Source organism: Sander vitreus, chromosome 11, assembly GCF_031162955.1.
Source record: "Sander vitreus isolate 19-12246 chromosome 11, sanVit1, whole genome shotgun sequence".
NCBI classification, from domain to species: Eukaryota; Metazoa; Chordata; class Actinopteri; order Perciformes; family Percidae; genus Sander; species Sander vitreus.
Genome location: NC_135865.1, coordinates 13,801,118 through 13,817,213, shown reverse-complemented (window position 1 = coordinate 13,817,213; position 16,096 = coordinate 13,801,118). Strand labels below are relative to the sequence as shown.

At 40.6% G+C, this 16,096-nt stretch overlaps 1 protein-coding gene across 1 annotated transcript; it reads left to right on the top strand.

Annotated features, from left to right (window-relative positions):
* Positions 1-511: 511 nt before the first annotated feature.
* LOC144525168 (UPF0524 protein C3orf70 homolog B-like) lies at positions 512-9,985 on the top strand. Its single transcript, XM_078261734.1, has 2 exons — positions 512-1,065; positions 8,723-9,985. The coding sequence occupies exons 1-2, from the start codon at positions 882-884 to the stop codon at positions 9,424-9,426; spliced, it is 888 nt and encodes a 295-aa protein (XP_078117860.1). The 5' UTR covers positions 512-881; the 3' UTR covers positions 9,427-9,985.
* Positions 9,986-16,096: the final 6,111 nt, after the last annotated feature.

The window sequence follows — 16,096 nt, the reverse complement described above, 5'->3', positions numbered from 1 at the left end:
CTGTTTTTTTTTCTTCTGCTGACTCAGCTGCAGCGGTGACAGAGCAGAGCTGAGGGAGACACAAATCGCTAAACTGCTTTTATATAAATCAATGGCTCACTCTCGAATTAATCTCACGCCCCAGCAATGATTAGATGCTGTTGGGGTTGCCATCTAGCGGATGTAGGCTCAAAACTGAACAGCTGGATTATACATAGATTATACAGTAGGCCTACGATGCTCCATTTTGTCTGCTAGAACACTATTTCTGAACCGTTCATTGTTTAAAAGCAGGTTAATGCAAGACCCTAAAAAAAATATCAGGATTTAAGAATCGACATGCTTATGAAATATTACCAAGATTATAAAAATGATATAAAAGAAATGTAGCCTATTTGTGAATATTAGCTATTGAGGTGAATTTGTATTTCTTTTAGATCCAGACCCTGGTGTTTTGAAGTTTTTAGAGGGGCCGATGAAAGCCTGGGTGTGTGTTTGAAGTGCGCAGAGCAGCTGGCTTTGTGTTTGTGGACTCCTCCCGTTGTGTGATGAAGTTCAGATGTGCGCCGTTCACGGCGTCACCAGCGCACAGAGGAGCTTCGTGACGCGAAGGGAAGCTGAAGAGATGTGTGGATCACGACCATGGGAGGCTTTGAATGTTACATTACACGTAGCTAATTGACGCTCTTCTACTTTTACAGGCTATTTTTTTTTACCCTTTGTAAGAGCGTTAACCCAGCTGCTGTGGAGGGCGATCCAGCACCGCCTTTCGCGTCTGTCTTCCAAATTGAGAAGCTTCGTGGGCTGCGTGGACCGTAAAACCTCCGCTCGGTCCCTCGCGGTTATGTTGTAGTTTACTCGGACTCGGAGCTCCTTCTTTTTTTGATCCAGGAAATGTTGGCATGGCCGCCTCGCGAGCACAGAAGTGTCCGAAGAATGAGAAGTTGGACGAGGCGCAGGCTTTGGCCAAGAGCTGCGCGGGGAGACCAGACTTCCTGCCTTGTGATGGACTCTCCATCTGCGCTACCCACAGCCACGGAAAGTGCTTCAAGCTGCACTGGTGCTGCCACTTGGGCTGGTGTCACTGTAAGTTTGTTTTATGTGGTTTAATACCTTTCTGTATTACCAGAAATCTATCTCATTGTCACTGTGGTGGCAAAATATGCTGTTATTCATGGCCATGTTGTGAATGCAGTATCAGTTCTCTGTACTCGCATTGTGTCTCGACTGAAAAGGGCAAAATGTAGCAGATATGAACTCGATATTGACGCGCTTAGAGTGACAATTTGCTGCCCCAGTGATGTAATTCATCTTTTGATAAAACTTCCAAACATGTTTGTTTTTCATTGCAATAATATCGATGTCAAACTTAGTGTCACATTTAAGCTTTATCAGAGACCTTCGAACAGACGCCCTATGGATAGTTTATGTAGTCTAAACAATGGAGGCTGCACAATTCAGTAGCAGACCCAACTGTCAGTATAGGCTACAGTAGTATACTGTAGTTCAGTGCAGGCCATGAAAATGTAGTGACTAAAACAGATTCCATCGGTATCCATATTGTTTGGATTTTTAGATGTCAATCCTAATGTTATGTTAAAGTGAGGCTGATTATAATGATGTTAAATGATTTTGCTGTATAAGTGCATGTAGGCTATCTACTGTAAATGATAACTAATTCGAGTTTAAAGGTATTTAGGAGTGGAAACCACTAAAATATCAAAATTAATCTTAACGTTTGATATTCCCGTGTGTTCCAATTCACTTTGTATTGAACTCCAAGTACAGTAGGCCTGCGACTTATAGGCTACTGTATGCATGCCTGGTTATGAATGCATCTTTCTGTCTTATACAATATACGTGCATATATAGTTTGTAGTCAAAAGGACTGCACAGAAGAAAAAGAATCAAAAAATCAAATACATTTGATTAAATCTGCCTTCCTTTACTTCACTGTGTGTGGAGATACTTAGAAAAATGCTCAGTGACGTCACGCTTGTCATCACTTTCATTTCTGCTTTAAAGGATAAGTCTTGTGATATTTTTCTTAACGTCAACAGATCCCAGACCAAAACCAACAATGAATTGATTCTACTAACAAGTATTGACTGTGTAGCCAAAGCCTGTAATAGGACCTTATTCCTCTGTGTCATAGACCATTTTAAACACATAATTTCTTCATCACGATGAACATGGGCACTGTAGTTTATTTTGAGTCAATTTTCATACACAAGCCAAGTGTGGTAAATAGTCTTTAGGGCACCAAATGTGTATTCATTCACAGCTTAAAAATAGTCCCCAATAGATGCACTATTTATTCCTGTTTGAGTAATGCTTGCTGAAAACTACAGTGCCCAGCGATTTTAGGAAATTATTTCGCCTGTTTAAAAAAATAAAACTGTATAGTTTTGACCCAAATTTAAAGATTAACATTTTCCGTAGGAAGGAAAGGGCTTGGAGCTGAGTGCTACAGACAGTGTAGGGATGTTAAAAAGGTTAAGTAACACACTGTTTTGGACTTTTCATTGGATTTATTAACAATAAGAAACATTTTGAATATCATTAGCATTATCCTTTTAAAGTATGACCTTTGGCCACAAAATCATCACATGTTCAGACAAAATCAATCAGTTGATTAAGTTCAGTGGCTGATATTCTTTAGTTACAAGCCAAATATTTGATAATGTTAACTCAATAGTATCGCCACAATATAACTAGTGTCATTTAATTTGACTGTTATATTGACGGTGTTGGTAAGAGAGTATAGGACAGCAGCTCCACTCACTCATGGACAATTTTCTTTTCACTTTGAGGAGTGTTAGGGTATTTTCACCACCCAAGTACCTCAGACACTTTCTCTCCATTTGAACCTTTCTTGATCTGACACTTCCACACCGCCGAAGAACCACAATAGCCCTGTCTGAACCTGACAGGATGTCCGTCTCTTTGTGCTGCCCTAATTCATCCCATCTCTGACTGCTCTGAAAATCCTCAGATCAGTGTAAAACACAATCACCCTCCACTCTGCACCACTCAGTCGAGGCTTATAGTGTGCAACTGCACAAGTCACATTGTAATCTTTGCCATGTAATCATTGGATTTAGATGCTTGCCTCCGTCCAGAATGAGCCAAGCAATTTGAAATATCTGATGTGGCAGAAAAATGATGAATTCTTTCCGGTGTTTATTAGGAGCCACATCTGGGATTTGAGGTGCTCAGTAAAGCCTGTTCAGTGTTACATCATTTGTAAACATTTAGACTTGCTCCTCCTTTCTGCTTTGAAATATGTATCACTCTGGCTGAAACTGCTGCACAATTGACATGGAGCACTTTGTCCCCATTATTTCATTCAGGCTTGTCATGGTATAGAAGACAAAGCCAGCCACATCATAATGGAGCTTCTCACCCTTACATCTCTTCCCACTGTAATTTGCAGGTTCCCCTCTCTGGATACTCATGCACCACAGTGAGAATAAACCAGCTTAGACTGCTGAATCAGGCAGAAACAGGGCACCCGGTGAGAAAAGTACAGCAGCGTGCTTCTGCATGCATTCCCCCCCTTCGCTTCCTGGCTCACGCCCTTCTTTTTAGCTAATACATTATAGTGTTGGATGCAAAAGAGTGAAAATGTTGTAAGGCCCTTAATAACGTTTTAATTTGAATGTGCCTATGACTGTCGCCTTGAGTATAAATTTGTTCTGAGGCTGATAATTGTGCATTCACCACAGGGAGCCTTGCTAGTCTGCCTTTTTAATTACATTTTTAATAGGTTTCCAGGCAAACAAATACAAAAGGTCAATGTGTAATAAGAATTTAGCTCAGCATTTGAATTCTCAAACACAAGTTATTTCCATTATCGTACCTGTAGAGCAGTGATTACCTGTGACTTCATTACTGGCTTCTCCTATTTCCTACATGCCGTTGCAAAGTTAACACCTTTAGGATGTCTTCCTCTCAGTTTCTGCTCTTAGACACGACGCTTATTGTCTTTGCAGGCTACAGCAACAACCAAAAAAGATGATTTGACTGCCTTCTAGTAGTTTCCCCTTAGTTGGAGCTTTTTTAAACCTTTGGCTAAGAAAATGGGGAAAACTGGAATTGGATGTATGTGGAGGCAGTGTTCACAGCTGGTGACAACATCAGTCCAAGCCTCTCATTAGTGGTAATTAGCTGTATTTAGTGTCATCGCCAATATGTCATGTCTGATGAGAGCTTCTGCTCACAGCAACACTGGAACCACCTGGTCTGAATCGTGTTTTTCTCTCTTTATCCTCTACTAACTGATTACAATTACCGGGCAGAGCAATGAATTACTCATTAAGAAAGTCTAACAGATCCTAATGAGTCCTGAACAGTCTTGTCAGTCTGCTCGTTCTCTGCCAGCTTCAATTTTGTAAGTTACAAATGTTACAACTTGTACTTTTGTTGAAGATAGAAGAAATGCGGATCTTTCTGTCAGACTTTCTCATCTCATCTGTCACACCACGCAGCTGTAGCTCGAATCTATTTCTTAAGGGAAATATGGAGGCCTATTGGATAAAGCTCTGCCCTATATTGATCGATTTGCTGAGCAATTCAAAAATTGCCGCAGTGCTGAACCTTAAACATCTTCAGCTATTATTAAAGGGTCGATACATTGTTAGCACAGGCCAGAGGGGATGTTTTTTGATTGATTGTTCATGTTTGGGAACCACTTTAACTGCTGGTCTCGCAATGTTGCAAACAGGGGAGCACCAAACAAAAGTTCAACAAGTTTTGAAAGAATTATTGCAGATTCTTTTCAAGTCTGATAGTAACATAAACAGGCAACACCACATTGCCTGTTTATGTTACTATCCCCTCAACGCAGCTCAGCAATTAAACACTGTACAGGAAAACACAAAGAGGAAATTATGTACAAGAAAGACTGCAACTTTGTAAGATACCCACATTGATTTGGCTAACTTAGACTGCTGAAGCCTCATATTATCTTTGAGTTAAGCTTTAGAACGCATATTTGCATGCAACAAGCAACTTTTTTTTTTCTACCTCACTGTAGTGACAAACTAACAGGTGACTCAAGTCTTGTTGTGGTAATGCCTTTTGAAAAGGCAGCATACAGCCTCAACTTTATCCACAATTTTCCATGTATGCTGTTAAATCCTAGTAGTACTTCTCAGATGGTTTGGTGTCATAATGATATGTTCATCATGCATAAACGGAGAGAACAACACGTTTCACAGGAAGACATGCCACAATAGCAAAAGCACAGGTGTAAATATTAAAATGAATGACGGCTTACGGCCATTTAGCTGCTTCAGTTTCAGGGTCCTGGTATTGTTCATGCTGGCTCACTGTCACACAGCCATGGCTTACAGGGACACACTGTTACTGCCCTGTCACACTGCCCTGTGAGCCGGTGGCTCAAATGCCTATTACCTACTGATACTGTAGATCAATAGAGCAGATCACTGTGATTAAAGTACATTTTTAAAAAGTATGTTTGGGCATTTGAGTATTGTATTAATATAGACTTGAAGAAATCTCAACCTATCCTTTGAAGCCTTACAAGAGATTAAGCCAAATATGCACTTTGTACAGGATAAACAGTCCAGAGAGTTGCTTTTTTTCATTATGGTAGCAGACTAAACAGTGGTTTTTAAATTGGCTGCAAGTCAGGAAAATCCTTTTGCTTCTGGAGGCATGGAACAGGAAATAGGAAAGGCATTTCACATGATGCTGGGTCAGACTGTCCCCTTGGCTGAAACCTGAAACTGACGTTGTTGCCCCTGCAGCAGCCTCTTTGTTGGACAGATTTAAACACAAAGAGCAGCGGATGTGTGAGCGGACCGTAACCAGCGGCCAAATGGGTGTAGCAGCTGTTGATGAATGAAAAACAATCTGCTCAAATAATTGTTTTTGTTCACCTGATTTAGCCAACATGCTGCTTTGAACTGGTGTGTTGCATTTACAGTAGAAGATCTGCTCAGGTTACACATAAAGACTTCTGGCTGCAGCTCAAACAACTGAGGGGATTGTTAATGACTCAGACTCCACTGAGGCTTTGATATAAGCCACATTAGGATCTGTGTCAGACAGCCGTGCCCATTCCTATCACTACATGTGGAGTTTTTCAACAATAACACCTCATTCTCCAAGTATTTTACTTTCAGCTGCAGTCTTTAGAGCGACAGTAAAGCTGAAATTTGGACAGAGAGATGCCAAAGCTCTGTGTGAGGGAGAGAGTGGGAGATTGAGGAGCTGCATTATTTAGAGAGACTTTCTCCTGTATTAAACCAGACTGTGTTGCCGTCGGTCAGACACAGGCCCAGGAGAGAGGGGAGAAGGCATGCAAGATGGAGGCAGGTGGGAGCAGAGGAGTTGGAGCTCCTCATACTGTAGCTCCTCTGCTCTACTCCCTCCTCTAGAAAGCAATCTGTAACTTATCATGAAAGAGCTGCCTGTTCTCCCGGCGTCTCATTAACCTCTTGAACTCTTGATTTTACTCATAGATGTATTTTTACATCTGTACCCACCCCCACACCCCACACGCCCATACACCACTCCACACCGTCCCACCCCTATATGTGACTACAGGTCTTATTATCAATTAAAAACTTCTTCAGTTTAATTTTTCAGTTCAAGAATGTATTGGTTTGCTTAACATGTGAACATTCTCCTTTTCTCCTTATTGCCAGACTAAGTGAGATTAATCTCACATATAACATAACACTCAGTCCTCTGGGGGCTGATGGAAACAGTGATATTTCCATTTTAGTACAAACTAATTCTGCATTCTGCACACACACACCATGTATATCTGCAGACAGGCTGTGTTCCTTCTGCAAGACTGTTGAGGACAACCAGTGTTGGTGTTGTGTTAGCGTCGTACAGTATGTCTGTCTGTTTTGTTGTCTGCCCATGCATCTGTCTGTCCTCCAGCATTGCGTTTAGTATTTGAAACTCCAGATGGATGAATGCAGTTAGATGTAATATGCTATAAACTAAATGTCAACACATTGCCTTTTACAGCTTTAGCTCTCATTTGTTGCCACAATTGTGTCTGCCTGAATGGGCTCTTCTCAGTCTGAACATGGACCATTGAGTTTCTCATTAAACAGAGTACGGCTACTGTCCCCCCTTTTGTCTGTATCGACATTAGCTCCTGCGTTTACAGTGTTTACAAAGTATGCGGACATCAAGCCTCTTTTAATTGCTTCACATGTGTAGATGATGCCGTTGTTTTGTCCTTAAATAATGAGGTGGTCATGTGAATTCAGTTAACTATTGTGGACAGAAAAAAAGATTTAATTGAACAAATATAATTTGTGTGGTGCAAAAAATGTCTCATCAGCAAACTCTCAAAACAGAGACACTTCCTTACTTTGAAGTAGTTTGATGTATTCAATGTAACCTGGGAGAAGATTTTGATTGAATGAGTCCCCCAGCCAGTGAAACAAAAGACAAGGACACAGTGAGAGGAAGTGATGCGTACTGTAGGCCTGTCATCTTCTCTCTCTCCAGGGAGCCAGTTAAACACACATCTGAGCTGCACTATTCAGGCAGCACAGCTCAGAGTTGGAGGCAGTGGGCTGCAAACAATGAGTAACATTTGGTAGCAGTCATTTTGCACAAACACCACCAGTATTTGAGCTGCCAAGATGGGAGGCATAACTGATGGAAAGCGTCAGTCAATTTGTGTATGACTATGGACACTTTCCTGAACAAATGTATGGCTTTTATCTCATAGAGGATTTATGTGACATAATATATTACACCATTATTATGTTAGAAATACAGCTGTAAATCAGCACGCTGTTGTTGTATGGCCTTTATCCTATGTGTTATTTCGTCATTTTTGAATTAAGACTTCAAACAGCTTCTTAGGGTCAAAAATGATTGCTGCACTGCTCTGGAAGGCCTGAAATGGAAACTATGTTACACTCTGGCTGCCGCTCCGCCTCAGATAATGGCAAGGCAGGTATTTTTGCCTCTGGCAGTACAAAATGCTTTGTGATGCGAAAATTGCTACCACCTTTAAGAAAGGACAGATGATAAGTTATCACAGACATACTACTATATTCCTAACCCACTTTTTGGCATCTTCAAAACTGTGTTCTTAGTCGAGACTGGCTGAAAACAAACCTGTTTATTCATTACTAATAATACTATTATATTTATCTGCTAGCTACAACGACCCATGAGCTAAGGGTCAAGTGCGGTTTGAAATGATGATTTGATTGCATATATGTATTTATACATCCCCATAAGTGTCATCAAATATATTCCAGTTGACAGGAAGAGAAAAGAGAGGGATTGTGATATGTAAATGCTCAAAAATGCTTTTTTGGGGACATATATTTGGTGTATACCAAGACATAACAGAACAATTAATGCAGAGACACAGGAAAACTCATTTACATGAATTACAAATTTCAGAGTGCATTTTCATGCTGCTGTCGGGATTCCTGCCAAAAGTCTCCACATGGTGCCATAGTTTGGATTTATCTAGTGTTTCATTGATTTGAACCTGCATCGAGTGTTTTTTTTGGTCACTTTGGAGAAGCCAAACAAGCTGTAAACACAACACTGACATATTATCAACTTTTAGTTTTGTTTTGGTTTCTAACTCCAGAAATATCTGTCTCTTCAGCTAAATGCTTCACTATGTTCACCAGCTTGTAACTGTGTCAGTCTGCTGTTTGCTGCTGAGCAGGTAGTGCACAGTGAGTTAATCAACGCTTTTCCTTTTTTATCCCTTTAGGCAAGTATGTGTACCAGCCCATGACCAATGTGTGCCAGCTGCCCAGCACAACCGTGCCAGTTGTTGGGACAGAGTACAGTAACACCATGGACCTGTCCGTATCTCTGGCTGAGCGCTTCCTGAAGCTTGCCCCCTGCTTTCAGTCCCCGCCTCACCTGGAGTCACCCAAGTACTGCGTCATCGCAGATCTGTTTGTGGATGACTACATTGTCAAACGCATCAACGGAAAGATGTGCTACGTGCAACGCCCCCCGCCTCCCTTGCCAGAACCACCTCATCCTTCTACCCCTCCCACACCTGCTCCCGTGACACCTCAGATGCCCCAAAATCCCTCTCAGCTGCCGCAACCAGTGAAGCCTGCACCGCCAACCCAACACGCATCTGCGTCTGTGCAGCCGGTCCAGCAGGTCCAGCAGATCCAGCAGGTGTACAATGAACACAAACATCCTTCCCCTGTGGATAAGATAAAAGGCCCCAAAATGGACCACTGCTCCTCTCCGTCCAGCTCCGAGGACTCCGGCATCAACGCGCTAGGTCTGCACTACCTGGAGTCTTGCGAGGAGGAGAGCGAGGAGGAGGATGACGAGTTGAGCACAGATGGGAACTCCAGCCCTGGCAGCCTCTGGGATCAGGACGACTGTTCTCTGCTCTCCCCCTCCAAGTCAATGATAGAGATCATCGAAAAGATTGAAACAACTGTGTAACTGACACAACATCGACATGGACACCAGGTGTGAGGGAGCATGTGCTACAGAGCAGAATTATTGAGAATAACACTTGAGGATTTATTCTACGTAGACCAATAGGACACAAACCCCTCTCTAACGCTTCAGCAGGGCTTTGCCGGGTTGTTTAGTTGAATATGTTTTCCAGCAGGTGGCTGAGGACTGTACGTCTGCACCCACACCCAACCTCTGTCCACATCCCCTGCATGGAGTGAATTTTTAGAACTTATTACAATACTGTACAGGAGAAAGGCACAAGCACAAGAATATCAAGCACATGCACAGAGGACCAAATAGACTTCCTGTATGTGGTACTACCTTTACAGTGAAAATCTAAAATACAAAAGGAATCAATAGTAGGTGCACTTCCATAAGAGGAAAGTTTTTTTTCCGAGATTTCTCTTATATATTACTGGAGCTAAATTTTGTATGAACTAAGGTGGTATACGTAGGTTTCCTGATGATAATGAGCAGTTAGGTAATTCTCAAGAGTTCTCCAGTCGTCAATCTGACAGTCAAACTTTATTCTAATTCAACATTTAAGTGGCACATAAGCATTCCATTTCTTGTTCTCTGGTCAATGGTTCCACCCACACGTATTAGTAATTCTGACACTTCAGCATATTATCTACGAGGCCAGCTACCTCTCAGCCTTGTAACCTGTTAATTGCTCAGCCCCGAGCTGCTGGGACACACCTGCTTTTGTCACATTAATAAAAAGATTCCCGGCCCACAGTTTGTGTGCACTTTACTGACACCAACACGAGCTGTAGGTAGGTCAGTGTTCGACAATCAAGGATTACACAGAAGCACATTCCTATACTGTACCTGCCAGCGAAGGCCAAGGATACTCTTTTAAAACCATTTATCACACATTAACACATTGTTCTGACCAACTTTTCTGATCAAGCTGGACTGAACTGCAGTGGACTGAAAAGGGCGTTCAGCAAAACATGACTTGTATTGACCTCTATTAGCAGCCAAGAAATTAAATAGCACGTGTCTCTGGCAGAGCTACAGTGACAAAAGTAGGAGTCACGTTGTCACAGAAGAAACTGGCAAGACACCTAGTGAAGAGGGAATATATCTAATATATACATATAAACTTATACAATAATAAACCTTCATTGCTACTGGCTTTTTGGGCTTAACGGTAAAATGTCTTGTGATGACAGCTGACGGGACCGTTCCCAGAAGGTGTGCAGGCTAGACTAGTTTGTAACAGTAATTTTGTGCACATGCACAGAGATTACAGTATGGAATAGGATTCTGAGTAGGTGTTGTGATGGACATAATGTTATAAGAAATGCACTCAAACATAAAAGGTGAGACAGCCCCTTATTAGTCAGTTAGTAAAATTATGTTTAAAGTTTAAAGAGTTATTTCCTGGAGAGTTATCTGCAAAAAAAATCACAAAAATATTCACAAATATGTAGTGCTGCAATGATACCCTAGATGTAAAAAAAAAAAATGTTTTGCATGACTGCATTGATTGGCAGAAGTCCCTCATGTCAAAAACCAATTTAACAAATGTGTGATTCAAAGAGTGAACCAATCCTGTATCTGTCAATCAATTACAATGCTTTTTTTTATTCAGGGCCAGCCCTTGACATTACACCGAACACAGTCCCGCTTCATGCTATTTAAAACATATATTATGTTCTTATTAATGTTATATTATTTTCATATGAATAAATCTTAATGAAAATCACACTTTTTCTCCCTCGTTTTGTCTTTTGTCGCCAGTGTGGGGCATTTTCTGCAAAAATAAAGTTGAAATCTTTGAAAAACCCTCAAACATCCTCCACCTGACACACAGATGACTAATGCTCTCCAGAGATTGAGTGGAATAGCAAAGCAAATTGAGAAATACATTAAAATTGAGTCATTACTTTAGCTCTGAAATGTCTTGACGAATGTGCTTTGTTTTTATTTCTCACATTCCCTCCTATGTAACCTTTACTTTCTTGCACTGCTCCGGCATAGAAAAATAACGTTAAAGCAAGAGAAAAACTGAAAGGAGAGGAAGAGTGGAGGTGGTTTTAAGATGACCTGTGCCTCAATTTTAGTATTTCATACAATTATGGTGTAAGAAATGCAATACAGGTTAAAGTCATCCCCTCCATCTCTGACCCCCATGCTTCCTGGTATTGATCCACACCAGCGATAGTCCAGCCATGTCCTCTGGGTCTCTGCACCAGACAGTCTTTGTCTAGCACCTGATTTTCTGAGAGACCATGCAAGGGCCTTTCTCACCTTGACTTTAAGCCCAGATTGATTCCTCCATGTTTCTCTTTATCTGCTTCATTGTATTTATTTATTATTTGTGAGGAAAAAAAGAGAAAACCAAGACGGGATGACATGTTAATCAATTTTTATAAACGTACATTCATTATTCTGCTAGGTGATGAATAGGAGAAGTGTGCTACTGGCTGTGCAAGTGGGAGAGGAGAAGAAAGTGGGAGTGCACGGAGGGACTGCAGGGATAGGCGGAGGAAGCTAAATTAAAAGGATGATGATGCAAGCACATGTAAAGTCTTTGGACGGACTTGCGTGTGTGTGTGTAGGCACAGGGTGCCGTGTAATTCAACATTTTGAAATTATTTTAAAAAGAGCTACAGACAGATTTCATGAAGAGATAGATCACAGTTAGTGTTAATCCCTCGCAGCAAAGTCATTCAATTTGCAGGCTCCTTGAGCAGTGGAGAACTCTAGCACGCACGCGCACGCACGCACACGCACACACACACACACACACACACACACACACACACACACACACACACACACACACACACACACACACACACCAAACTGCGTTTGTGTGGAACACAGGAAGATACAGCCAAATCAAAAAACGCCCTTGTTCAAGGACCGCTTTACAAGCAAGGTTGGCACAGCACGAGTCATATAAGCTGTAGAGAGATGTTGTCAGCTCCACTTTATTTTTTCTTTTGATGTGCGTACAAACACATTACCTTCCTCAGGAGGTTGCCTTTTAATTTCATACAATTGCACTTTCTCTCCAGAGGCCAGTTATTAGATGAGCAAAAGCCAGAAATACTCAGAGGAGATTTTAAGTGACAAAATGAAAACATGGAGCACCAGCAGTGCCTCGCCTGAGTAAGAGGAGAGTGAATCAACAAACAAAATGTCTCTAATGGAGAATTTGTTATTCATTTTGTCTACATGTATTGCAGGTATCTGGAATAGATGCAGACAAATTAATAATCACAAAATACACTATTACAAATGCTTACCATTTATGTTTTTGATGGCATGCCTCAGGTCTTACATAACAGGCCATATCGCACCTTTTTCATCTTCAGTTAAAGTCCTTTCTATTCCTTAAACTATTTGTTTTTGACAATTTTATGCTGTTAAAATTATTTAAAATATTTTTTTTCTTATGCTTTTCTCTAAAAAGTTGATTGGGTTGTAGACACCGGTGGCATGGTACAGTTAGCAGGTAGCAGGTGTTTTCCTGTTTCGCCTTGATTTGGCCTGACTGTGCACACAACCATGTGACAAATACCACGAGACAGTGACAATGATTTTGGATTACTGTGCTGACTAATTGTGTTTGGTACTGTAAATGCCCGTCATTGGGCAGCTTCAAAGCTATATGTAAACAGTACATTTGTGTATAGATATAATGTTAACAGTTATTGATACATTTTTAAATAGTGGCATATTATTGAGTAAGTGTAAAAAATAACCCTCCAGGTATGTAGGAATATTGGGCAAAACAACCCACTGTCGTTACATGACATACTGTCATAAACGCATGTTGTGAAACCATACCTTACCAGAACTTTATTTTGAATTGTAGTGAACATCCATATTTTCGGTAAATGTTTATAAAATAATGCACAACATTTCCATATACATCATAAAAACGTCATGAAGCTTAAAAGAAGAGCTGGAACAAGCTGATACAGAACACAGTACTATATGTGATGTTGTCAAACAGCGTGGCAATTTTCCAACTTCAAAGCCACTTAAAGGAAAGTTTAAGGGGGAAACCAGAAGTTAAGGGGTTAACATTCTTGACATTCTATCATTTATAATTTGACAGTGCACCTCATGAAAATCCATATCAGCTCCCTACAGGGAACCAGCACTATATTGCAGGCATACAGCTTCCTCATATCGCCCGTCTCTAATGTGAGGCATTCTGAGCCAAATTTCAGCAGCAGCACTCCATCAAAAGGGTCATTTATATGTCCAATTTACAGCATAATGTCCCTGTGATTGGCCTGATGCAGTGTGCAGGTAACAGAGGACCACCAACAGGCTGCTGATAAACAATCAGACACATGGCTTTGCCTTGGCAGTGCTCAATGAGTGATGGGTTTCTGATAAGCTCTATAAACGCGAAAGTGTCACCTGGAGTGCTGCTCCGCACTCCCTACCTGTAAAATATTCATTACTTTTCCCGTCACTGTCTGCCCTCTTCTTTAAAATGGATTTAGGGCACTTTTTCCTTTTACACACAGAGCATGACTTTCTCCCTGTAAAGACAACTGCTTCAAGTTTTAGTATGGATAGACAGGGCTTTGTGTAAAAGTATTCCCTTTTTGTTGCTTAAAGCTACTTGGTGATCCATCCTTGGACTACTTCTGCTGAAGAGCCTGTGAGTGCTTTTTGTGCGATGGCCGAATGACTCACAGTAATGTGATTAGTTGACTTTGTTGCTGTGGATTAGTCTGTATTAGATGATGATTCTGTAGTTGGAGAAAGTGCTGGATGAATGATCACATACAATTTGCAACACCTTCTGCACGTTTTTTGAATATTGGACTTTCCATTTCTCACTCAATGATCCTGAATTAAACTAGTTCACATCTATCCACAAAAGTTCTCAGTTGAAACAAAGCTATTGTCTTCTTGCTTTTCTGCAGTTTTCAGAAGTTAATTGTGTGTTTTTTGTGCACTGGGGGAAAGTCTCAATCCATCTTTCTGTAATCACATCAAAGAGACAGAGGATGTTGGGGATGCCTATGCTGGCTTTCAACTCGAAAGCTTTTGCACTTTTGATTTTTAGAAACAGGACAAAGGGAATTAACTACCATCATTAGGAGTGGGCAGATACTCTATGGTTTGTAGGAAAACAAGATTAATGTGCACATTTGTTTTACTTCTCTCTTATCTGAACCATTTTTGTTTTTTAGCTGCGAGGACTGATTTATAGTGATTTATTTTTAAAGAGTTAGTTTGACATCAAACGTATGCATTCTTTTCTAGCCCCTTTAGATACTGAACATTTTATTAGAACATTAAAAATTGTGAAAATATAGCAATTTTTGTTCTTTTCATCCTCACACTGCACTGAAATAAAACACAATGCACCTGCGGAGAGACCATGTCCCCAATTCAAAGGTCAGTACAGCTCAAACCACTTGAGGAATTCATCAGAAGCAGGTGGCCCCAGTGTCTAGTGGGGGCTTACAATCACTTGAACTCTGAGGACACAAAAACTGCAGTTTTAAATCATGTCGATTCAACCCTCATGCACGCATAAAAACTCTACATTCAGGAAATGATGGATTTACAGAGAAATTACAGATGTGACATTAAGAGGCTGTAACATCATAAAACTCTATTACCTCTCTGCCTTCACAATTATTGATATCGCTTCAGTCCTCTCTCACAACACTTTGGACAGATGTGGCCCTCATCTGTGAGAGTATTTTATAATGCTGCTGCTCAAAAAATGCATTGTTCTTTTCTATTTAATACTTTCTAAAGGGTTGCCCAAAATAGAGGGACAGAACTAGGCCAGCACTGGACCCAGATTGCTTCTAGCAGATATGACTGAAAAAATATGGGACGTAAGCTTTCTAAATCTAAAGGCCTGCTGCCTGTCAACCATAAAAAACATTGGCTTCAGGGGAATTATTGCATTATGAGATCTTAGCCATTATAGCACCCCAGGATAAGTTTTGTGCATCCATTAATGTGTATCGAGATCTTGAAGCAAAATGTTGTCCTCAAAAAACATCATCAAGTATGAAAAGAAATAATACAAGTTTTAGAAACTTGTACAGGCTCTTTATATTTTCCTTATTCAGGATTTCTTAAATTTCAGAGTGAGTACCTTTCCATCTAACCACACGCAATAATTTGTTGTTTCATAGGTGATTGACGTTGTTACCAGCATATTTCAATCATCTACTGTAGGAGGTTATTCTGGGCCTTTTTCTTATTTTTCTCTGAATGGCCAAAGTTACAGTACACCCACACCAACTCATTTTCCACACTGGCTGTAGACATTTGATTATATTATTTCATATACTTCTTTCAGTAAACAAAACATCACGTTTTGACAAGCAGTAATGGACATTTTGGGAAACACTCTTATTCGCTTTTTTTAAGAGAGTTAGATGAGAAGATTGATACAACTCTTGTGCGTGAACGCTACACATGTAGCTTGATCCAGCATCTAGATTAGCTAAGCATAAAGATGAGATAACTGGTAGTTTAGCATAAAGACTGGAAACAAGACAAGACTGGACAAGACTGGATTTTGTTACCTTCAGACCTTCTGTCTGAAGGTAACAAAATCTGCCTTCCAGCACCTCTAAATCTCACTAATTAACACAGTAATACCTCACTGTAAAAATGACAATTAGCCATTTAACAGGGG

Coding starts and splice junctions, on each gene's coding strand:
- LOC144525168 (XM_078261734.1), top strand. CDS start 882: ATGGCCGCCTCGCGAGCACAGAAGTGTCCGAAGAATGAGAAGTTGGAC. Junction 1,066..8,722: donor CCACTTGGGCTGGTGTCACT/GTAAGTTTGTTT, acceptor TTATCCCTTTAG/GCAAGTATGTGTACCAGCCC.